The 24663-nt window shown below is 37.3% G+C and overlaps 1 protein-coding gene and 1 long non-coding RNA gene across 2 annotated transcripts in view; both read right to left on the bottom strand.

Annotated features, from left to right (window-relative positions):
• LOC309509520 (neurexophilin-1) overlaps positions 1–21416 on the bottom strand; it is a 34480-nt gene extending 13064 nt beyond the window's left edge. Inside the window, exon 1 of the mRNA XM_082184284.1 lies at positions 20884–21416. Within this exon, the coding sequence (XP_082040410.1) occupies positions 20884–20937 (54 nt within the window). The 5' untranslated portion in view covers positions 20938–21416. The remainder of the gene's footprint in view (positions 1–20883) is intronic.
• LOC309509719 overlaps positions 1–24663 on the bottom strand; it is a 358786-nt gene that overhangs the window by 109289 nt on the left and 224834 nt on the right. The window lies entirely within an intron of this gene.

Genomic DNA, 24663 nt, shown 5'->3' with positions numbered 1-24663 from the left:
TGTGGAAAAACACAATGTGTTTTTTGCCAGATGAAACACTCATGGGAGGGGAGGAACGCGGCTGGAGGCATTGGTACAGGAAGTGTAACGGCTGTCTAGACTGACCAGCTCTCTAATCCTACTCTCAGTTTTCATGTGGATTACGGTGGGCTGAGAAAGAAAGAAAAGTCTAGATGTTATAAACAGAGGAGGGGAAAGACAAGACAATAAGAATGAAAAATAGCTCTGCGGTGGAGGCTCAATTAGGGGAGAGAGAATCTCTTTAATATAACTATGTGTGGTAAAAGAACAGTGGGCTAAACGCAGTAAATCCCATTTATTCATTGAGTTTTAATTTGTATGAGGTCTTTACGCACCAGTGACTTGTTTATGGGATCCCAAATAAATTTGGACTTTAATGAGTATATGGCGATGATACTTGCTTTGAGTTGCAAACCTTTTTCTAAGAACTCAAAACCTCCATTGTTACTCAAGGACAAAAACATTTAAACACCAAAACAAATGTTAACAAATGTTAGCCCTGATGCCAGGAATAGTAAAGAGTTAAAACATCATAGCTTGAGCCGTGTGGTTAGTGCACATCTGTTTATCATACAAAGTGTTACTTGAGTTGCTTTATTCTACCTTTACAATATGTGTATGTGGACTAAAACAGCTGGAATATTTTTTTTGTGTTTTCTACAGAAGAAAGAAAGGCATACGAGATTGGAATGACATGATGGTGAGGAAATGTTGGCAGAATTAGATTTTTGGGGGATTTTAAACGTTTTGTGTGTTTTATCATTTACCATGGATGCTCATGCGAGTCCAGCTCTCATCATGTCCATTATTTCCAGTTTTTCCTTCTAGTATTACTGTGAAATAATTACCAATACCAACAGAAATAGAACTTACCACATATATTCAGAGACAAAAACATAAATGGTTTGAATAGTTTTAACGGTGAATAAGCCTTAGAGACAGCAATCAGAATGAGAAGGCTGTTATAGACTGTGCAATGGGGCATTCACCTCAAATTTATTGCAACAGGTCACCGAATGGCTGTGTTGTTGGTCGTAGTGTGCTTTCTTACAGTTGGATGCCCTATAATGCTATTAGTGGGCTGCGCAACTGGCAATAACTTTAGAAAATTTAATCACAAATGCTACCTGTTCTCAGTAAAATATGTTGTTTAACAAGGAGTATCATTTTTGAAACATTGCAAAAAGGAAAGTGATCGCATACTGTATAAATTGCAGCGCGTAAGATGAATGATTATAATGCATGAATGAAACCCACTAAGAAAAGGTGTGTGTGTGTGTGTGTGTGTGTGTGTGTGTGTGTGTGTGTGTGTGTGTGTGTGTGTGTGTGTGTGTGTGTGTGTGTGTGTGTGTGTGTGTGTGTGTGTGTGTGTGTGTGTGTGTGTGTGTGTGTGTGTGTGTGTGTGTGTGTGTGTGTGTGTGTGTGTTTATCTCCGGGGGTCAGGGTTTGGCATGGTCCAGTTAGCCCCCGCTGGTACATTCTGTAACTACACCATGTAGTGTTTTCTTTCCTTTTGTGCCGTTAGCAATGTAAGCGTCTGGCCGGTTGGTGTGTTTAAATAGACCTAATGGATGATTAGCAGGGTGATAAAACAAAAAAGGACAAGAGCACTGCTTTAGGCAGCAGATGGTAAATAGCTGAGCAGAAGAAGGGAAAAAAAACTAAATAAAGAGCTGAGCAACTGAGTCACAGAGCTAAAGGTTGCATAAAGAGGCATGGGCGAGAGGGAAAGAGAAGTAGGGAGTGAATGCGAAAGCTTCTTTGGAGGTGAGCCCATGTGTGCTTTGCGATTTGAAAAGATCTGCTCTGATGTTGATGAGTGCAGAGCCAGATCAGGACAGGTAACATCTCAAAATCTTATTACACAGAAGAAAATCCAAACACAGAGGCCGACAGTGCAGGATATTATGTGTGTAGCATCTAAATAGAGGATCGGATTTGACTTCACAAGTCATAATTTAAGATTTGTGGCTATATGCCTGTTAAAGGGACAGTTCGCCCAAAATGAAAAAATTGTCATCAGTTACTGATGTTTTTCCAAACAAGTTCTTCCCTCAAGTTGTTCCAAACCTGCGTGAGTTTCTTTCTTCTGTTGAACACAAAATAAGATATTTTAAAGAATGTTGGTAATCAAACAGTAGTCAATGGCTACCGTCAACCAACATTCTTTAAAATATCTTCTTTTGTGTTCAGCAGAAGAAAGAAACTCATATAGGTTTGGAACAATATGATGATAAATTATATAAAAAATAAAATAAAAAGTCTGGGTGAACTATCCCTTTAACTGTGATCTGCCATCTATGTTCTAGTATACACCTAAAAGTTGAGAAAAGTATCTAGCCATAAAGTACTGTAAATTCATAAGTGATTTGTCCCACCCCAACTTTCTGTTTCAATAGGAAAAACACTCATTGAGCAATTTTACAGGGTCTTTAACATGCTAATAATCACACACACACACAAAAACAACAAAATGGAGCCATTTGGCTGAAACTGAGTTGTGTTTTTGCCGTCTGGTGTGTGTCATGTGAGTCAGTGAGAATGCAATGGGGGTGGGGGATTTGTCATTGTGGTAATTGTGACTCATTTGGTTATTGACAACAAGCCTTAGGTGCTTCTCCAGGCGACAGAAAGAGAAGATGGTTTTCATGAACGAGGAGATGAAGGAGGTAAAGTAGCAAAAATGGATTGGATGACAGAGAGAATAGTGTACTATAGTACTGCACTCTACAGAATGCTTACTAGCATTGAAAAGCTTATGGTCGATAATATATTTGAATGTTTTGAAAGTCTCTTATGCTCACCATATCATTAATTTTATTAAACACACAGCAAAAACAATTTAAAATAATTGTTTTCTATGTTAATATATTTTGAAATGTAATTTATTCTTGTGATGTAAAAGCTGAATTTTTAGCAACATTTCTCCAGTCTTCAGTGGCACATGATCCTTCAGAAATCATTCTAATATGATGATTTTTTTTTTGATTTTTTTATTATGATCAATGTTGAAAACAGTTGTGCTATTAATGTTTTTGTGGAAACCATGATATATTTTTGAAAGATAAATCTTTAGTAATGATAAAGTCTTCTGTCACTTTTGGTCAATTTAATGCATCATTGCTGAATAAAATAATAGGCCTACATTTCTAAAAAATTAATAAAAATAATCATCATTTAAAATATCCTACTCAAGTCATTTTCGGATCCTTTCTCCTCACTCATCTACCCTTCATTCCTATCAGTGTCCCCTGATTAAAGTAGATGAATCGCTTTCTTGTCTGTTAAATGAATAATTGTAAATGCAAAATTGGATCGATTGGAATATATATATAATAATATAGTGAGGAGTATTGCTAATGGTTTACTCTATAGTTTTATACTGCACAGTTTGCACATGAGAAAAGTTGTATACGGTACAAAAACAGTATAGTGTGGCTTTCCGAACATAGCTAGAAGGAGAGAAAAAGTGGAGAGAAGGTGGGATGAGCTGGAGGAACAGCATCTCCAAAAATGAAGAAGGCAACTGGAGAGCAGGTAGATGACATTCAAAGCCAGAATGAGACAGACCAGTGTAGAAGATAGAGTGGGAGCTGGGAGAAAGAGAACAATGCAGGCAGTTTAGAGAAGAGTAGGGAGATGACCGGTGTGGGCCTGTCAGCTCCAGAGGCAATAAACAGGCATTTAAAGAGACAGGTACACAGTTTCACCCCAGCCAATTAAAAACAGACTGGCACAACATTCTACCTGAGTCTCTTAAAGGGACAGCTTCAGTGCTCTACTGAGGCCAATTAAAGAGACGACAGCACCATTTTACTCAGTAGAGCTCAAGCGACTGCATCTGGGAATATCACTGATTCTGACGGCTGATTTATCCGATGGAGAATCTGTGACTGTTCTCAGTGCCACGAGGATCTGTATTCCATGGGCTCTTGTCTGAAAACTTTGAATAACAGCTTTAATAATCGTTTTACAACTGAGTAGTGGGGTTTATTGTAGCTATCTAATTGAATACTGTATATGTTGTCACAGACTAAGGTGTCAGTGAGTCCAATCATCCATGAAAAAAAGAAATCATGCAGAAAAATAGCATTCTTAACTTTGGGATTCTGGTTAACACCGTACTTAAATGATTAAATTCTAGGCAAAATATATGCAAGCTCTTTTTCTTTTTCCCCGATATTAATACTAATAATGCTTTAGGGTCTAATTTTCTCAATACTGCATGCATTTTCAGTTTTAATTGTGAAATACTGAAGCAGTTGTTAATTAAATATGTGTGCTTATTTTCATATTGTTATGAAAAATCTTTGTTCAAGGGGGGAAAAAAACACACCTTGCTTGCATATAATAACTTGCCGTCTTTGAAGTGAATTTTCCAATATGGATTTAAATTAAGCTCCTATCAGAGGTAGGATTGCAGGCTGCTGTGGGTAACCTTTTAAAACAGCAACCTTATGGCCTCAGAGGGCTGAAATATTCCATAACGAGTGTGTGAGAGTGTGTAGCTAGCTCTGGCCCTTTGAATCACATCTCCCCTGGCAATAGAACAGACAGATACACTATTACAGAGTTTCAGACTGATAGCACTGGAGAAAGAGGTACATGTTTTTGCCTAGTTGTTTAAAGAAACAGGCTCTGCAATTAATGTAAACCTTCCTGAAGGGAAGAGCCGCTGTCCACTAACTCAAATTTCCTTCTGAAGCAAAGAATATGGCAATTTGTTCCGATGTCCTAAAGAGTAGCTTTGCAAATTTTTTTCTATATCTTTTTCAGACTTGAACAGCAACATGAATCAAACTTTACTTCAGAAATCTACAGTCCATAGTATATCAGAGCATGTCATTCTAAAGAGAAAAAAGGTATGTTTTCACAATCTTTAAATCAAGATGTAATAACTTTCTCTCTCTAAAACCTTTCTTTTCTACTAATGTAGCCAATGCTGAGGGAGGATAATATTGACCAATAAGTATAGCTATTTTCCCCACCACAAACCAGACACCTAATTAAAAAAATAAAAACAGAAAAAGAAATCAAAACCCTACACTATTTTCCCCAGAGCCTGTTTAATAAAAAAATTTGCATCACATTATGGAAGTTAAATTTGTTGTGACTGTCATTTTATATTGTCTATCATAAGCTCAACCCCTTGGTTGTCCCGAAAAATATACTTGTGAATGAAAATACTTAAGTTTTATTTTTTATAATTGCTTGTTTATATACATGAAAAAAATCAGTAACCTCCTTATCACATACAAACAAATACAAATACAAAAGAACATACCATTCTAATTATTAGGGTCAGTAAGATTTTTTAATTGTTTTTGAAAGTCTCAGTTACTTTATTTCGATAGTCCACTTTGCAACTACTGTACATGTCAACAAACTCTCATTAATTTGCAACTACATGTCAACTAACTCTTGTTAGAGTATTAGTAGATTGTTAGAGTAAGTGTAAGTAGAAGTTGACATACATGAAAAGTAACTTATAGTCAGTAGAATATCTGTTGGGGGTCTTCAAAATAAAGTGTTAGCAGATACTAAGCAGTCTATTCTAATGACTTCTTGACATTCTAGTTGACATGTAGTTGCAAAGTTACTTATAGTTAATATGTCTAAAGGGGACTATCGAACTAAAGTGTCACCAAAGACTCTTATGCTTACCAAGGCTGCATCAAAAGTACAGTAATAATAGTAATATTGCGAAATATTATTATGATTTAAAACTGTGCCAATTTGTGAAAAAAATTTGATTTGTGTTTTCCTAGATGGCCTCTTTCTAACAAAACTATTTACTGTGCATTTAAAAAAAAAATACAGGTCCCTATTCCAGTGCATTCCCACCAATATGGGCCGAGCTTAGGAAGTTAAGGACTATTGTCAGCCAGAAAGAGTAGTAACACCAGACACTGCATATGAATCCAAGAAAAAAAAAAAATATTGACAAGCCAGACTCATGATCTTTACAAATCTCCAAAGAGGAAGGTAGAAAATGAATCAAGGTAACGGATTCATTTTCAAGGTAAAGTGTCTGTCAATAAGTCTGACAATATGTTTTTAATTTGGTGGTATGATTCAGATGATAACCTCCTCTGAGTACTCAAGGTACTGCACACTGACAAGCACACACTGTATTATGTCCCTGCAGAAAACACTGTGCTGTTAACCTGAGTGTCAAATTAAGTTTGAATATTATGCAGAAAACAATGTGTATGAGATGAGATTTTCATTTTCTAAATAACTCCATATAATTAAGGGAGGGGATGGGAAGCAGACAGGGTGCAATGAAAACTACCTCTCTCTCTCTCACTCTCACTCTCCGTCTCTCAATATGAGCCGTGTGCTCCTGTGTTTCCTCAGGCTGTTGGATTGAAATCTCCATCTCTAATATGACATAAATTTTTAATTAAAGGCCCAGGATCCCACTCAGATTCCTGAGTGTTCGCCGACACATTTATTTCTCTCACTCTTTGCAACAGACCTCATCCGCTCACACTGGGAGATTTCTCCTTCTGTTACATGATTAAAATCTGCAAACGGCTCTGCCCTTAGAACTAATTATTCCACACCAAGACAAGAGGCGCAAGGGAGAGAAAGAACACAAAGGGGAGAGAAAGGTAATTTCACAAGAAACAAGCCGTTTGACTCTTAATGAATAAATTATGCCGGCTTCAAGGGGGTCACAAGAGCCAATAAGCAGACCCTTACACCCACCTCAGCCCTGGCTACTCAACAAACATCAGTCTCTTCCTTCCTCCTCCTCACCTCTGTCTCTGCGCCCCTTTTCACATGGTCCATCTCACTTGAACTGACCATCTGAAATGATGGGTTCAGTTCAGTGATGCTCTCTGGACCCAGGGATAATTCATTATTTACAGTGAGATGGCGGTGCCTGAATTGGCTGTTAAAAATTTGCATTATGCCATATTGACAGAGAGAACGTGCATTTGGGTGCAAATCAGCACAATCTGGTCTGTGAAAGGTGAGGCATGTATAGACAGGCTGGGCTGGGTGAGAGAGAGAGAGAGAGAGAGAGTGAGTGAGTGAGTGAGTGAGTGAGTGAGTGAGTGAGTGAGTGTGTGTGTGTGTGTGTGTGTGTGTGTGTGTGTGTGTGTGTGTGTGTGTGTGTGTGTGTGTGTGTGTGTGTGTGTGTGTGTGTGTGTGTGTGTGTGTGTGTGTGTGTGTGTGTGTGTGTCTGTCTGTCTGTCTGTCTGTCTGTCTGTCTGTCTGTCTGTCTGTCTGTCTGTCTGTCTGTCTGTCTGTCTGTCTGTCTGTCTGTCTGTCTGTCTGTGTGTCTGTCTGTGTGTGTGTCTGTTTGGCTGCCATGATTTTTTTTTCCAAGTAAGACATCTTTTGTTGATCCTGGAACAAAAACATATTCCTAAACCTATCCCTACCTCTAAACCTAATCCTACCCATAACTTACCCTTAAAATCATAATGATAGCTAAGAATTTTGTGACCCTTGTTGTAAGCCTTAACTTGACATTAGCTCTAAACCTATCCCTCAAATCTGATTGGTAGATTTGAATGTTGTTCCAGGATCAACAAGGAATCCAGTGGATCAAAAGGTTTTTTTTTTTTTTTTTTTTTTTTTTTTTTATTAATAATTTTATTCAGCAAGTATGCATTAAATTGATCAAACGTGATTTAAAAAACATATTTTAAATAAATGCTGTTATTTTACATTTTTATTCATCAGTCCTGAAAAAAAAATGTGTGACAGTTTCAACAAAAATAGCAAGCATCAAAAACAACAGAGAAATGTTTCTGAGAATTAAATCATCATATCATAATGATTTCTGAAGGATCATGTGATGCTGAAGACTGGAGTAATAATGCTGAAAATTCAGCTTTGCCATCACAGGAATAAATTGCATTTTAAACTATATTCAATTTTTTTAAATTGTACAAACATTTCCAAATATTATTGTTTTTACTGCATTTTTAATCACGTAAATGCAGGCTTGGTGAGCATAAGGGACTTATGACAGACCCCAAACTGAGCAGTACTTTAAAAGTTTGAACTCTCCTCCCTTTAAAATGAACTTTTAAAGGGAGGAGAAAACGCTTTCCATATCTTTTGTTCTTAATGCCAAAGGCTGTGCATCCAATTAAACTCAAACATGTTGCATGACATCTTTAGAAAACTATGAACAAAACTAAACAAGCAAAAAAATATAACGCAAATTAAAAATGAGTTCCCTTACCATGCAGAAAAACAGAGCACGTATTTTATGAATTATTTCCTGCAGAGAGCTTGAAAACAATCAAAACTGTAATAAATTAGGTAAAACTAAAAAGGAACATGTCATATTTCAGTCTGTTGTGTTAACTTTGCAAATTGTTGGGCCTATTCCGTCTGATTCCTGAAACAAAGCCAGTTGAGAACCACTGTTCATTGTACCCATAAACATGTTGTTCCGGGCCCTGTGAATTTTAGTGATGGATCTGTGAGTCATGTAGGGTGAGGCTGGGTGATAAAGGGTGACAAAGGGTGACACAGTAAGATCCGACAAGGCTATGTGTGGCAGCGGTGCAAGACAGTCTAATGGAATAGGTTTGATTCTATGTCATCGACACAAACACCATCCTAAACTACATCTGTTCTCTCTCCCTTTCTCCACGGCCGAGAGCACAGCTGATGCGCAGGGTAATGGGATTCTCCATAGCACTATAGGACAGGCTCTAACAGGCAGTTTAGATCTCATCTATTTGACCTATTTGCACTTGTTAGGATCATTCATGGAACGCACTGAGAATCAGAGAGAGAGAGAGAGAGGGATGCAGAGAGCAGGAGAAAAAGAAGGGTGGGGAATTAAATTGTGGACTCCAGTCCTTTGATAAATTCTCTAGTAAGAAAAGTCATGTCTGGTATTAAGGGATGACTCTTGGTGTGATAACATTTCAAAGGAAAAGTATCATGAACATGATTCTTTTAGTGCTGTTACTCCAATGTTTTACATTGTTCAGGAAAGCCTGAAGATCACTAACCACTCCATTCATGTTCTCCACATCTGATAGCAAAAATCAAGGCTGAATTTAAACTCTTTATTTCCCCACTACAGTGTGTCAGTTTGAAATCCTATAGGACTGTCAGCTTTGACAATGAATTTAACTAAATTGAGAAGTTTTGTGTATATTTTAATGTACTTTTTTTTGTGTTTTACATATTGCCATTATTTCAGCCATCAGTATACACTGCTCTTCAGACATCAGCTGTTAAAAAACAAACACTAATCTTAATGTTTTCCAACAGTATTTGTTACCAGGCTCGGAGGTGATCCTTGAACTGACCACTCGGTGAGTAACTAAGGATTTTGAAATTTCAAGAATTAAAAATTACGAGGACACCATGAGGGAGGAGTAAGAAAAGCAATATAACTCTGTTTTCAGCCAGCCTTGAAGGTTTCGCCAACAGATGCCTATGTCACACACTAATGATGTCAGCAGATGCCTTTGTCACACCCTGATGAGGTCACTGCAATGCTCTGGTAGTACAATAACCATCTGTCTACTTTCACAGATGGTGACAGATGTATAGCACTGCGTCCATGAAGAAACTCATCTTTGCCCCTCTCTATTTGAAGTCTATTTGAAGTCCAAAACCTCTTCAGGCATAAACAAATATGCACTGCTTTCCAAGTCATAATTAATCCAGCAGGTAATTTGCTTTTTGTAAAAATGGATTGTTCTATGGATTGATTAAAATCCACACTGGAGGTAAACCTTAAAGCATAACTTGTGTTTTTGAATAGCAATAACGTTAAAAGACTCAAAAGTACTTCCTTAATGCAAAAACAGACACACAATTATAAACTGTGTCAAGTTCATGTAAATGAACAATACTTTTACAGCATTTATTATTCTTGGTTAATGTATGTACATGTACAAATGCATTTTTTTAACATTAAAAGTTAACATGAAAGTGTACACATTTTGAACTAACATTAACTTTGAACAAAAGGGAATAAATAAATATTTTGTATAAATGCATTTAATATATAATTTTACATTAAACCAAATTCATAAATGCTATAAAAATTGTTCATTGTTAGTTTAAACAGGGGACTGGAAACTCAAGCTTATGTGAAGAAGTTTCATGTTTTGTTTCATTCCAAAGCTCAAACTTGGTGAGCCCTGGCCTGTGAAATTGTATAATGTGAAGATGTGTGACAAATACAAGACAAATCATTAAGGCGCTACCTCTTTGCTGAATTAAAAGAACACAAACTTTAAAGATGCAGGTTAGCAGCATTGCAGAAAAGTGGAGTAGATTGTATATTTTTACATTTTGGATTTATAATTATTTGTTTATGTTGAATGTATGTTGTTGTTTTTTTTTTTTTGTTGTTTTTTTAAGACGCTTCAGAGTGTGACGTCACATCACAACCGTTGCAGTGTCCAAGGAAATTTCACATGCTAGTTTGACCGCCCTTTAATTTGCATTCTGCCCAGACATACATTTGACCATAAATGTCAGTCAGTTTGGTATGGCATGGTCAGCTATCACTGTCATGATATAACTATTTGCCTGAACAACACATCTGGTTTAAAGTCACAGGCATGACATGACAAAGGTAACTCTGTCGCCCCCTTGAGTACTGAGTTTTTTTTTTTTGTTGTTTTTTTTTACCACAGTAACCCTAGAGCACATGCCCTTGCAATGCAATGTCTGTCTTTGCATGTTTCGTGTGTTTGGTCTTAAGAAAAAAGTCCACATGCTTAGTGTAATGTAAGCATGGTGACTACCACAGCGTTAGTTTCAATTAAGCAGTGCCTCAATATTTATACAGTGGCATTTAATCGGATGTTGACAGTAGTGCTTAATAATCTATTCATAAAATATGTGCAATTTTAGCTGTACTGTGCATCTCTCTTAGTCTGGCTATCACCAGACCAAGTTCTGTATTTTCTACTGCACAAAAGGCATGATCAACGGGCATAGTTCAAATGACTCTGTACGCAATTGGATAGTCCTTCAACCAATCAGACCAACGTGACGTACTTTGTAGCGAAAACTCCAGGCAGGAAACGTGTCAACAAACGTGTTGGTTTGGAGCATTGATCAGCGGTTTGCAGAACCAGAAATGGCATAAAATAAAAATAAAAAACAAGGTTGTGCAAAAAAAAAAAACATTAAAGTGAGTGGTACTTACACCCACTCGAGTGATTTGTTTGCTAAACTAAAGAATCCATTGAGCATCGTCCAGAGCTTAAAAGGAATTGGATTGGATTAAACCTGCCAATAGCGCACCAGGTGGATGAGCCAGTTTGTGATTGGTCCCCGTAAATTTGTAACGGAAGCAGGATAGAAGAATGTAGAAGATCGGGCTGGGTTTACTCAGTCTACATCTCTCTAGCTTATCTTCAAAAGGGAGAGCCATGCCAAAGATGCCCATCTGAGGGAAGGAGGTGGATGGAAGACTAACTTGGGGTTAGTCAGTGCTAATGCATAAAAATCATCGACAGTGTTTAACACACATCACACAGGTAGACAGCAGTGTTTAATGAAACAGTGTCTATCTTACAGTACCTTTGGTACTGTGCTTTGTCTGTCTTGTTTGCCTATGAGTGACTAACTTGCCCTCTTACTGTTTCAAGATGAACTGTGGGTCGATCTAGGGGACAGTCTCTGAATTTCCTTGCACAGTAAATCTGCCAGACAAGGCAGCAGACTGTGAGGGACAAGAAAGGCCTTGTTGAACAGGTGAGTCACAGAATATCTGACAGTTTATGGCATGCAAACAGATTTTTTAAGAGCTTAAAATCAAGTGACATTGTTTAAGCAACACCAGATTTGGAGACAGTCAGAAACACTCTCTCCTGAATGGCTTCGGGTCTATTGTATCCTCGATTAACTTTTAGAAGAATGTCGGTCCAATAAGAAATGTCCCTCTAAACAGAACAGGTCTGAAAACACAAACATCTTTCACTCATATTGATCACATGCACACATATGCATACACTTTAACAAACAGTCTTTTTTAATCTTTTCTCTGTATGCCAAAAACCAAAGCTTATCGCGCATACCCAGACAGATGGACTGGAGTTGTCTGATTTTAATGTCAGTGTTTAGTTTATTTTCCCTTATGACTATGTAGAAAGTGGACTGCCGGCTCTGAAAAATTACATCTTGTAACTGTATTAATTTAATGAGCTCATAATGAGAATGATGCTAGGCCAATATCATCAGCATAAACACGGTTAACACGGTAATTGCCTGCAATAAGCTCTTGACTGCATGACATTGTTCTGTGGAGAAATCACTTAAAGGGGACCTATTATGCTAAATTCACTTTTGCATGGTGTTTGGACATAAATGTGTGTTGGCAGTGTGTGTACACAACCACCATATAGTGATACAAATCCACTCACTACTTATTTTTTTAATCCCCATAAATCATAAGCAGTGTCTCCCAACGACCTGTTTTCAGCCATGAGGCTGGTGTGACGTCACAACAGCCACAGGCCCCGCCCACGAATGTTGACAGACACTGCCGTTTTAACATAGACCCGCCCTGATCGAGTTCACAGCGAGTTGTACACATCCGCCATTGCTGCACTGATGAGAATGTCTGCCAAGCGTTGTAGCCTAGGTGTTGTGTGGCTGGATGTATTAATCCACATAGCTCTCTCTCTATTTACTACAGAAATCTGAGCCAGCCGCTGAAGACGAGGTGGATTAATTTCGTTTTTGGAGAAAATTCTCCCTCAACTCTACCGAAATTTGTTTATGTTCTTATGCACTTCTTATACTGTGTTTACTCAGCTCTTACAGTGATTTTCTGGAGTAAAACTGACGCTTCATCTTTTGTGTGATGTACAATAAACTGTATTAAACTCATCAGTATATTTTTGGCCATCATTCGGACGGGGTCCTCTACAGCAGGTTTAATAGTGGATACAAGCAATGACACATACATTATAACCATAATTAAACTAAACTATACCTGTTCCATCTCCATACAGCATATATTCTCTGACTCTGTAGGCATTATTGTCCGACTCCGAGTCGAAATGAACACTGTTACTGAGAGTTTCTGTTTGGATATTATCATCATTCCGTGTGATGAGATTGTTCTGACACTGAGCGTGAGCTCGTGAGGCTCCGCCCCCTGTGCCATGCAGCAGCAGCTCATTTACATTTACAGCTGCATTTAAAGGGCACACACTAAAGCGGCATGTTTTTCTGAGCCCCAAAAAGTGACAATTTAAACATGCTGTAAAAAATGGTCTGTTGGGTATTTTGAGCAAAAATTTCACAAACACACTCTGGGGACATCAGAGACTTATTTTACCTCTTGTGAAAAGGGGCATAATAGGTCCCCTTTAAATCATCACAATCAGGAGTGAAAGAGGGTGAAAAGGATGACTGTTGATTCTTTGAATATTTAAAGAACAGAAAGGAGCTGTCTGCCTTATGTGCAAGTATGGCCTTTTTTATTTTATATTGTTATTATATCATTTAATAATATAATTAAACACGTTAAATCCACATGTACCAGATGTGGCCCGGATCTGGGCCGGCGCACTATGTTGCTGTCTGGATATATTTTGGGTGAGATGTTTAGTGTACATTCACACTGCAACAAAATATTGTTGTGATTTGACTTCCGAAATGAGTGCTTATTTCGGTTTGGTGATATATGGTAATGACAACCATTCACTCCTGAAAAATTCAGGTTTAAAGTGACAGCACATTTGATTTAAAGTAACAATGTGATGGAAGTAGCAGCAGATCTTCAGTCATTTGTAAGAAAAAAGGCAGGGTTTAACCCTTTCACACGTAAGTTTAAAATATTCTGGCTGACCCCCCAGTGTGAGTTTTTCAAGGCGACCGTTATTTAGAACGTGTCACTTTATGGTTTCCATGGTGACGCTTCATTGCTTGTCACATGACACACCGCAGCAACAACAGCGCTGAATGAATGATGATCTGCTTTTGTAATTTTTCCTTTTTTATTCAAAACATTCACAAATTTGTTAGCTATGGCATGAAATATCCAGCCCGATCTCACGGGAAAACGTACAAATTCTACAAAGTGGCTTATTCGTACGAATTCATACGACCTGACTCGTACGAATTAGTACGATTTTTGCAAAATCGTACATATTTTACGAATTGGCCAATTCGTATGAATTCATACGAATGACCTACCCCTGACCCCGCCCCTAAACCTACCCATCACGTGGGTTTAGACAAATCGTACAAATTCGTACGAGTGAGGTCGTACGAATTAGTACGAATTAGCCAACTTTTTATCATTCGTACGAATTCGTACGAATTGGTCGTGAGATAGCGTTGAAATATCTGATATTCTGATTGTCAAATATATGCAAGTGGATGTGTTTTGTTGTTTAAACACCTTTCTAACAATCGCGTTAGTTGAGCTGTATGCGCATGTTAGTTTGTGCCACAGTTCAGAGAATCGGATCTGTTGGATTTATAATACGTGAATTCATCCACTTCTCCCGAAATACATGAAAGTAAGTGGCCGGTGAACTGGGAGAAGAATAGAGTAAACTTTAAAGTTACTTACACAATGTGTATCTGACATGAATAAAACATGTCTAATTATAATGGAAAGGATTATTATTGCCTCTTCCATAGACATCAGTGTGTATTTTACAAACTCTAAATGTATTGTTTTTTTATATAATTTAATTTCTATGTCTGAAACCTAAAATAAACATTATGTGGTTGAAAACACAGAAAATTTGTGATATATGACAGCGCTGAGCGCACCTGTCTCTGGCTCAGCACCAGCCAATGCACGAAAGCACATTTGAATTTAGCAGTTGATCACGTGATGCACTGACCGTTCTAATCACACCGGTGTGACGCTCCAGGGACCAGCCAAGACTGATCACACCGGTGTGATTGTATGTGCGAAAGGGTTAAGTAAGGGATAATCCACAGCTAGCTATGCATTAAACTATTTTAATGCATGACCTGGAGGCAAAGAACCGGCCAACGCAAAGCAAAGGGTGGTTGCCTCCGTGAAGTGCATTAAAATCGATCCACAGCTAGCCGTGGGTTATCCCGCTTATACCATGGCCATTTGCCAGCATTGACAACTTAAAGCTGTTATTGAAGTTTGCAGCACAATATTTGACCGGAAGGGTAAAATGTACACTTATTTTCATCAGTTATGGCTCATTAGATAGCATTCTGCTCGCTTAAATCAGACACAGAGATAAAGTAGTGCGTAAGATTACATTGATCAGAATGAATGAATTATTTGAATTAATTATCGAAAGAGAGGGATTCATACATGTACCTGCGTCTGTTCAGCGTCTCTCTCCCTATTAAACAACAAAGCTGTGAGATTAATTACTTCAAAATAGCAATCATGTAACCCCCTTGTTGCTGAGAAATATAATGTAGCGATTCAGTAGAGAAGCTATTTCATTAATAAAAGTCACTGGGCAGCGTTGATAACAAGTTTCTGTGCTCCTGAATGTTTCTGTGTGCGCAGCGCAGTCTCCGCTCTGTGTGCGAGTGACATATGCATGCCTTGTGTGCACATCAATGAAAACAACGCATTAATATAGAACGGTGATTAAACTGACTTAAACGCTTTTGTTGCACACCTTGCAGCCAATCAGAATCGAGTATTCTGACAGATCATGGTATAAGCAACAATGATTGGAGAAGTCTGGCATACTGTATGTTGCCATTGAGAAGTCTGCCGTTTCACCGCAAGATCGAGTTTTAAAGATCGAGAAAAAATTATTAATAAAATTATATTTCTATTTAATGCCAACTATACATATACATGTACATATACAAACGGAACAACTACTGTAATTAAAAAGTAGAGAACATCAAGCAGGTCAAAATGTCAAAACATTGCTATGATTTTCTACAGTATGTCAGCGATTTCGCTAACACGATTTCGAAAGTGTTACTTCTGCATTCGGTACACACACAAAATGATAATTTAGTGGATTTGCTCCCATAACTTGTAATGTATATGTGGCCAGGTTTGAGATGTTTCTAACCTCATAAGCATTAGCTGATCAGTTGATTTTTTCTTAGTTTAACTAGGCAAACGCTTGAAGGCTTTATTAAAGCAGGCCCTTTAGTTTCAATAAAGCCGCTGAAAATTAAGGTTGATTATTAATGTGCTCTACATGTCTATTAATAATAACGGCATAATAGTGTTTAATAAGGGATAATTCATGGATTGCTCTATAATTTATCACTGTCACACAGCAAATGAATTATCCATGATGCCCAATTTAGGTGTGCGAACACATAAGCCATTTTCTTGCGTCTGACTCTCCCTCAGGTTTTAAGTAATGTGGCAGATAAATGACCTAACGCCGTAAGCTAAATTGGATAATTACATTATTAGTGTCTTCCTGACGTAAAGTATGGCTATATGTCTGAAGGTATTCACTGACAACATTCTGCAGGCAACATGAGGAAAACCGCTTATGGTATTTTAATTAAATTCCTTATAACCTTTACCTGTAATTTTATGAGTCTGCTATTTTCAGCATTTCTTTTCTTGGCAATATATATATATATATATATATATTTTTTTTTTTATATCACAAAGTAAGACTATAAAACTGTGTTTTTTCTTTATTAAAATTGGTGATACCCTGGTATGTATGCTGTACATTTCTCTCAGGACTGACCCTCATCAAATACAAACTTGGGTTACAGATGTGACCTTATTAAATTTCCTCTCACTGGCAGCCCCTCTCAGTTAATTACACGTAGGTGTTTTGTAATTATTCTAGGGAAGATTTGTCATGGTTATTAGTTGTCCGCCCCCTTCCGAATAGACAAATGTAAGTCGCCAAATGGGAGGCTTTACAGCAGGAAGCTGGATTTGTACTAATGCAACATCCTTCCAAAAGACCCTGTATGTGGCATAATTAAACTCTACAAATAAAGCAATGCTTCTTTGTTGTTTAGATTCCTAATTCTGATATGCTTCTTTTATTTTTTTTATTTTTATTTTTTTTTACTTTAATGATATCATTTTGTGTCCCTGCAGAATACAAGAGGATTAAAACGTGTCAAAGAAGAAGTCATGAATTATTCCAGCTACACAGCAGATAATTGTAACACAGAGACTGCAAGAGGGGGATTAAATTTAGACTGCGGGTGTTAAGCTATAACACCCTCGCAGCAGGTGCATAAAAATCAGGCAGCCGTACACAACCTTTGCTCTAAAGATAAACTATGGATATTTTACTCATTGATACCAGTCATGGGTACGCCAAGAGCAGAGTAAGTAAGACTCTGTAGAGTGTGCCAAGACCATAATTGACTCTGACCACAGAAAAAAGTCCCAACCCCAACGGCAATTTTTCATTAAAATGTTAGCTGTGGAGTTATTGTGAAATTATTGAAACTTGGTCTTTAGGATTGGTAACGTATCATCTGTTTTATTCTCAGAAGTGTCATGCCTATATTCAAAGGATCCACGTGCCCCCTCAGACTGAGCAAAGTGGATTTTGAGAGCTGCTAAATAATAATAGTAATAATTATTATTATTATTAGTAGTAGTAGTTTCACAAATCATGCCGGAAAAAAAATCTAAAAATGCTGTCACAGATATCAATTTTAGTTAAATCGAGTCACACCTTTCACAAATAATTTAATAAATCATTATTAACCCTCATGTAACGAAAAAAAAATTTAAAAAAAATTGTAATGGAAACAAAATTTTAGCATGTCTAATTGCACTTTGTCTATTTTAAATGTATTTAAAATAGTTCTGGAATTTGAACCTTGGCCTCTACGCACTATATAGATGTTTTTCCTCTTTTTTAACTTTCAGTTTGTTTCAGTTATTGTCTGTGTTCATGTTGTTGCAGACTAGAGTATGTGAGTGGTGCAAAGTGTAGTTTATGTGTTAGAAAGTTGTCATTTTCTCTTGCTCCAAGAAACGGCAAAATGGAAAACCAGGAGTGGAGTGTTCCAGACCGGCTTTCGTGTTGTGCTTTGCTTAGTGATAAAAGCTTCCGTATTGTGATGTTTATCCAAGTGATACACCTTCTCGACAAAAAAATTATAATAATTTAGAGACATCAGTTATTGATTGGATTGTTAGATCGTTGTCGTCAACCGCAAATAAGCAACTGCAGCTTCAAAACAAGCCCAAAGCAAGCCCAATATTATTATATCATCTATTATCATCAATATTATTTATTATCAATAAATGAGCCTGCAGCATATTAAGCTGAAAACACTCAGAATTTTAAAAGCAGAAACTATTTTACAAAAATCATCAAATTGCAACAAAGCGGGAGGGCAAGCACTATCCTCCGATAACATGAGCAGAATAGGTTTGGAGATGGAAAAGGAGAAAAAGACAAGAGCACTGAGGGGGAGCTGTAATATAGCCACATATTTGTAATAAAATACATTCAAACCATATATCTACTGTTAGTATACTTGTTTTTTTGTTAAAAAAATATTCTTTAAACTAACTTAATTCAGTTATGGACAGTGGTTCCACACAAGCAAATTATTTTTTATTAACATTAATGGAATTTTTTGATTCTATGTAACCTCATTGTGTTGTGGCAACACAACTTACTGAATGAGAAAGAATCTACGTGAAATAGTAATGTCCAATCAAATCAATGAAATTGCTTCTCTGTGACTTAAACTAGTTAAGTTCAGTGAACATGCTGTAGTCTATTTAATATTGCACTGAAAAACAAGAGTGTTGGAGTTACATGATTTTTTTATTGAATTTATACTTAAGCTAGACATCAACTAATGATAGCTCTTATTAATATCTTAAAAGCTAAGATATTAATGCTTCTTCAGCCACAAGGAGTAAACTTAATTGAATCAGTCCACAAACTAACGAAATGCTCCACTCTTCTCCACAATGGTAACCCGCTGTAATTGAAATGGTTCTAATAATTCCAATGTAATTGAACATTAAACACAATTACATACTATCAAGTCTCCCCCTTTTCAAATTTTCTCAAAAACACATAAAATAACACTTAATTTCAACATTTATTTCTCTCTTTATTCAGCTATATGCAAAGCAGGCTGGGAACTAACAAGCACCACCCATTTCAGTTAATGCAACAAAAATCATTCATGTAATCCAACACAAACTGATTAAGTAAACTTAAATTTTACATATATTTAAGCAGATTGAACACAATCAAATTAAGTTTGGACAAAATGTATAGCAATTGTGTTGCTTAAGCTCATTTTAATGAAGCAATTTGAACAAGCAGCCAAAATATTTTTTTTCAGTGCAATATATTACAGACTTTCCGCAATACTAACAGAAATGAAAGACTTTGTCTTTAGATCAATTTTTTTTTTTTTTGAGTGTGCTTATTATAGGCTATAACATACATTACAAAAAAAAAAAAAAAAGAAGTATGTCCCTTTCCTCCCCTGCACCGTCCATCAACTCCCATGTTTCCTCTCCATAATGCAAATCTCTTTTGGTGGCATTGTTTTTGGAAATTTACATAGGCTAAATCTCTATTTGCGTCTACTAACATCGCTTGGATTGCAGCGTCACATGCCTGCGTTGAATGTGATTTTTCTCCAATGAGGGGAGAAGGGGGTGGGATATGAGATGACGAATTACGCTACAATACTTTTATTATTGCACTGGTTGGCTATTAAGTGTGAGCAGACAGTGTCAAACAATTTATTGGGGAAAAAACAGTGACCATAAATATAAAGAAACAAAGTTGCTTGTCATATTTTCCTAACGAGCAACCACATTTTTTTTTTTTTTTTTATAATCCCCCCAAAAAACTAAACCCTTGACCCGTGACCCGTAACGCGACTTACAAAAAATAAAGGAAGAAGCCAAAAGTCACGTAGTATAAGTGGACTTGGCAACTCTGGTTGTCGTTTGCTATTGCTGTGATCTCATGTGAGGGTGACAGGTTGTCCCGCCCTTGCGCCAGCAAACACGTAATCAGAGCTGAGATGTCTGCAAGTGGGAGGGGAATTTTGATTTTGAATTTAGAAAAAAATAATAATAATGATGCAGACTGCTAAATAATTTATAATAAATACAGCAATAGTCCATAAAAAAAAACCAAGAACTGTCAATTTTGGATTTCATGGTGAGTAACTTCTGGAAATATTTTCGCTGACAAAGAACTGGCCATGGTCTGAAACTCACTCACTTAACTTAAAATTAATTACTTATAAAAATGCACTATCACACTCACAACTGTGCTGTAAAAATTATTCAGCACATTTGATCATGTGATAGCCTATTACTTAAATATGTTCAACAAAAAGTTTGTAGCGTTGTTACATTGATTTTCTCTCTCTCTCTCTCTCTCTCTCTCTCTCTCTCTCTCTCTCTCATTTTTTTCTTTTGATATATATATATATTTATTTATTTATTTATTTATTTATTTATATATATATATATATATATATATATATATATATATATATATATATATATATATATATATAGCCTATATACGGTCACTGAATACTGTCACTGGTGCCCCCTCGAAAATGTAGGATCAGGACGCCCCTGAAATGTATCATTGTACCTTTCCTTCCCTCCGCTTATTCCTTCACACACACTAACACAAAATAGGCATGGGACCCCTTGCGCGCGAAGCGATGCATGACTTCCTAGAAAGAGTCGATACGCGCTCGAGCAGGTCCATCCAGAGCTCGTGCCCCAAACTCCTGCCCTTAAGTGTGAAGCGCGAGCGCTCGGCGGGAAGACGATGACGGTCACCCCTTGACGCACAGGTGAAGGCCACGTGAAGCGCACCTCTCAACCGTTGACAGAGACCGAGTGCGGTTCAATAAACAAGACTGAAACTTAATATAAAACAAACTTAATATATCACATTAATATTTAAACCTCACCAAGCACGCTGTCCCGTTGAGGAGCAGCAGGATGAAGCCGTGGTCGGAGCGCATCTCGTCGTTGTCCAGCTGTCGACAGCTCTTCGTTCAAGAAGACGCGGTTCCTCCGGTACCGTATCCAATACAGGCGAGACCCGGTCCCATGTCCAACAAAAAGTCAAGCGCGAGCTCTCCTCTGAGTGGAATCCCACCTGCTGTCTGTCACGGTAAACTCCCGCTACTTGGAGCTCGTCACATCCAAAGGTGTGTGGAAACTGACAGGACACTTCATCGCTTCCATCTGCGTACACTTCGTTCCGTTTCGTGTTGCTGTGTGAAGAGAATCATCTCCGTTATCCGCGCTTTTATGTGCTGGTGACGGTTAGGATCCCAGTGCGCGAGCCTGACCGGAGCGCAAACTCCTCGAGCGTCGTGCATATCAGTACATGCAGACTGGCAGCAGGGCTCCTATGCTGACGTTTTAAACCCCCCTCTCTCTTTCTGTCTCCCTCGTCATAGCCCCAATCATCCCCTTTTCAATCTTTCTCTGCATCTTCTTCCCCTACATTTTCTCTCTCTCTCTCTCTCTCTCTCTCTCTCTCTCTCTCTCTCTCTCTCTCTCTCAAGCATACTTTTCTTTTTCCTTCCTTCCTTCCTTCCTTCCTTCCTTCCTTCCTTCCTTCCTTCCTTCCTTCATCCTGTCAACCCCCTTCATACCTTCTCTTTCCTGAACCTAAATCATAATAATTAACTTCAGTCGTTTATATAACAAAAATGCATAATGATGGATTGCTTGGTAAATTTATCAATAGCCTGCATATCCCTGGATATGAATTCTTTGTTCTTCCTGGAACAAAATTCCTGTTAACCAATCATTTCCCATTAACTTTAGGGTCAAAAGGATAGTTCACCAAAAAATATCTTACATTAGGTACCCTCACATAATTTCAAACTTTATTTCACACTCAGTCACATTTGCTGTCATTGCATTTTTTATTTTTTTAACCATGCAATGAATGGTGGCTGGTGCTTTCATTCTGCCTATATTTTGTTTTCCTCAGAAAAAGAAAATGGGAATGGTTTTGGAACAACATTAAGGTGAGTACATTGTTGATAACCTATTGATAAGTGACTAATATGCACATTTGTCTAGGAACATGTCCTTCTCACATTGTGCTGACGGCAGTCACAGGTTATTAAACCTGATGCCAGCGGTACCTTGTCATAAGGTACAGGCTATTCTTATTGGTTTGTCTGCATCAATGTATCTCTGTTATCTGTTTTGGGTTATTTGGCTCTTTTTTGTCATCCAAGATACTCACCCCTCCACCTAACTGGTAATTGGCCCAGGGAGAGCCCTACTGTGTGTATTGGGATGCGATTTGTGTAGCCTTATTGATTTGAAACAGCCCGGTATCCTCTGCCTTTCTATGTGAGTCTAATATGAAATCAGATCACTTGCACTGTAGAACCAACTGAGAGCACTCGCTTGATTGCCACACTTTTGTTATGAGCCATCATTTATTTTCTTATCTATTTTTTATTTTTATTTAATTTTTTTGTACTCAGGGGTGATAATTTGCCTCTTTTTAAATGTTACTACTTTTCCCTCCCTCTTTGTGCATAGTGCACACACTTAGAAAAGTGACCTTTGACCCTCTAAGGTCACTCTACATCCCCTGTCAAATATTAATATTGGGCATTAAAGCAGTGTGTGCGTGTATGATTAAGTGCAAGTCTGTTGGCCTGGTAATGGAATGGCGAGAGGGCAAAGGGTCAAATTCTCTGATTGAAACCCTGGAGATTGAGACACAAAATGTAAAAATCGAAAAGCAATGAACTAGAGAAGAAAAGAAAAAAAAAACACAGAAGATCAAAGCAAACGACGTAATAAGCGATTTCTTCTTTAAATCAACTGTTTCCACAAACATAACTTTTAATAGAGAATGATCAAAATACTTTTGGGTGACTCTCATGAAACCTGTGAAAGAACATGTCCAGGTTATATTTCACCCTAAAATAAAATAAAAATAAAATAAATTGTATTTGCATTTATGTTGATTTAAATAATAACACTGTTTTACATTCAGACTAATGAAAATAAAGGTAATTACAAAACATAATTACAAGCATCCAATTCTACATTACTGTAATCTGTAGGAGGACGCCGGCGTCCTGAAACATTTATTTTTAATTATTATTTTTTCATTAGCTCAAAGTTACTAGTTTTAATGTAAAATAATGTAATTAAGTTGACAAACTACATAATTGAAATGGTCTCACACTTATGCGTCAGTTTTTGACCTCTGTTTTTACTAGAAAGCTGGCTGAAAAATCGTATTACTAAATGAAATGCCTAATTTTCAATAAATCTTATTGGTCATAAAACAGGCTTAATTTATGTTATGCAGTATATACATAGATTATACATCTATATACATAGATTGTTTGGGGAAATGTGAAGTAGACATGTTTTTATAAAATTCATCCAATTAAATTTCTTCTGCAGTATTCAGAAGAAATTATCCAAGGATGATGTTACAAGCGTGTATCTGTGATTGAAAGCTGATAGTGTCTCTGTTTGTGTATGTCTGTGAGCCTGCATTAGTGTAGAGATCAGGGCTGGGGGCGTTAGTGGCTTTATCTTGTTTCACAGCACTAATGTCATTTGAGTGTGCTGTGTTGGAGACAGTGGGTAATCCAATGACGAGAGACTGCCTGCTAGTTATATACAATAAAAAGGTCTTTAGCTCCATCTTGTGTTGATTTTTGTTACTACAGCCATTCTGAAGAAAATTGTCCAATTGATTGTCAATGGCTGATTGAAATGACTAACAACTAACTGTCTTGCTGCCTCGGTGCTCAGCACTGTTAAAGGGTTAGTTCACCCAAAAATGACATTTCTGTCATTTAAAGGCACTCTATGTAAGATTTTTGGATCAAAATATCCAAAAACCACTTGAACAATGTCATATATTTTGTTGATTTGTGTACTTACATTATCCCAAATGTTTAGATCCAGAGAAATAAGCAATTTTAACCAGGTAACGGACCGTGTCCGTGCGTCACCTATCAATGACATCATACCCGCGTTACACTCGATTTCCGGTTTTATTTTGTAGAAACCATGGAAACACCAAAGACACTTTAATATATTATTTGTTTTATTAGACAGGTGAGCAACTGTTTGGATACATTCATAGACAGAAAACTAATCATTGTTATACAGCTCAACACAGTCTTTTTGTTTAAATCTCGTTTTCTTGATTTACTGTGACTGAGTACCATATTTACCATGCCTAATATGGATCTAGCTCACTGCAGTGTGCAACAAGTAGCCGCCGAGCGAACGCACAGAGTAGCATTATAGCAACTTTCAACACACTCAAATGTATCTAATATGATCAAACAGGCAAGCTGCAATACCCATACACCCATTACATAGTGTGGCTTTAATTACTCACCCTCATGTTGTTAAGACCTTCGTTTATCTTCGGAACAAAATTAAGATATTTTTGATGAAATCCGAGAGCTTTCTGTTCCTCCCATAGGCAGCAACATCATTGCAACTTTCAAGGGCCATAAAAGTAGTAAAGACATGATTAAAACAGTCCATGTGACTACAGTGGTTCAAACGTAATTTTATGAAGCGACGAGAATATTTTTTGTGCGCAAAACCAAAACCAAAATAACAACTTTATCTGTGTCAGACTCACGTATGTAAACACGTAGTGCAGCGCTTACAGGTTCTACGTCAGAACGCCGGCTCACCATTCTAACACAGACAAAAATAAATCAAAT

Source organism: Leuciscus leuciscus (genome assembly GCF_965113295.1).
Source record: "Leuciscus leuciscus genome assembly, chromosome: 1".
NCBI classification, from domain to species: domain Eukaryota; kingdom Metazoa; phylum Chordata; class Actinopteri; order Cypriniformes; family Leuciscidae; genus Leuciscus; species Leuciscus leuciscus.
The sequence above is the reverse complement of the archived record's forward strand: the minus strand, read 5'-3'. Positions and strand labels throughout refer to the sequence as shown.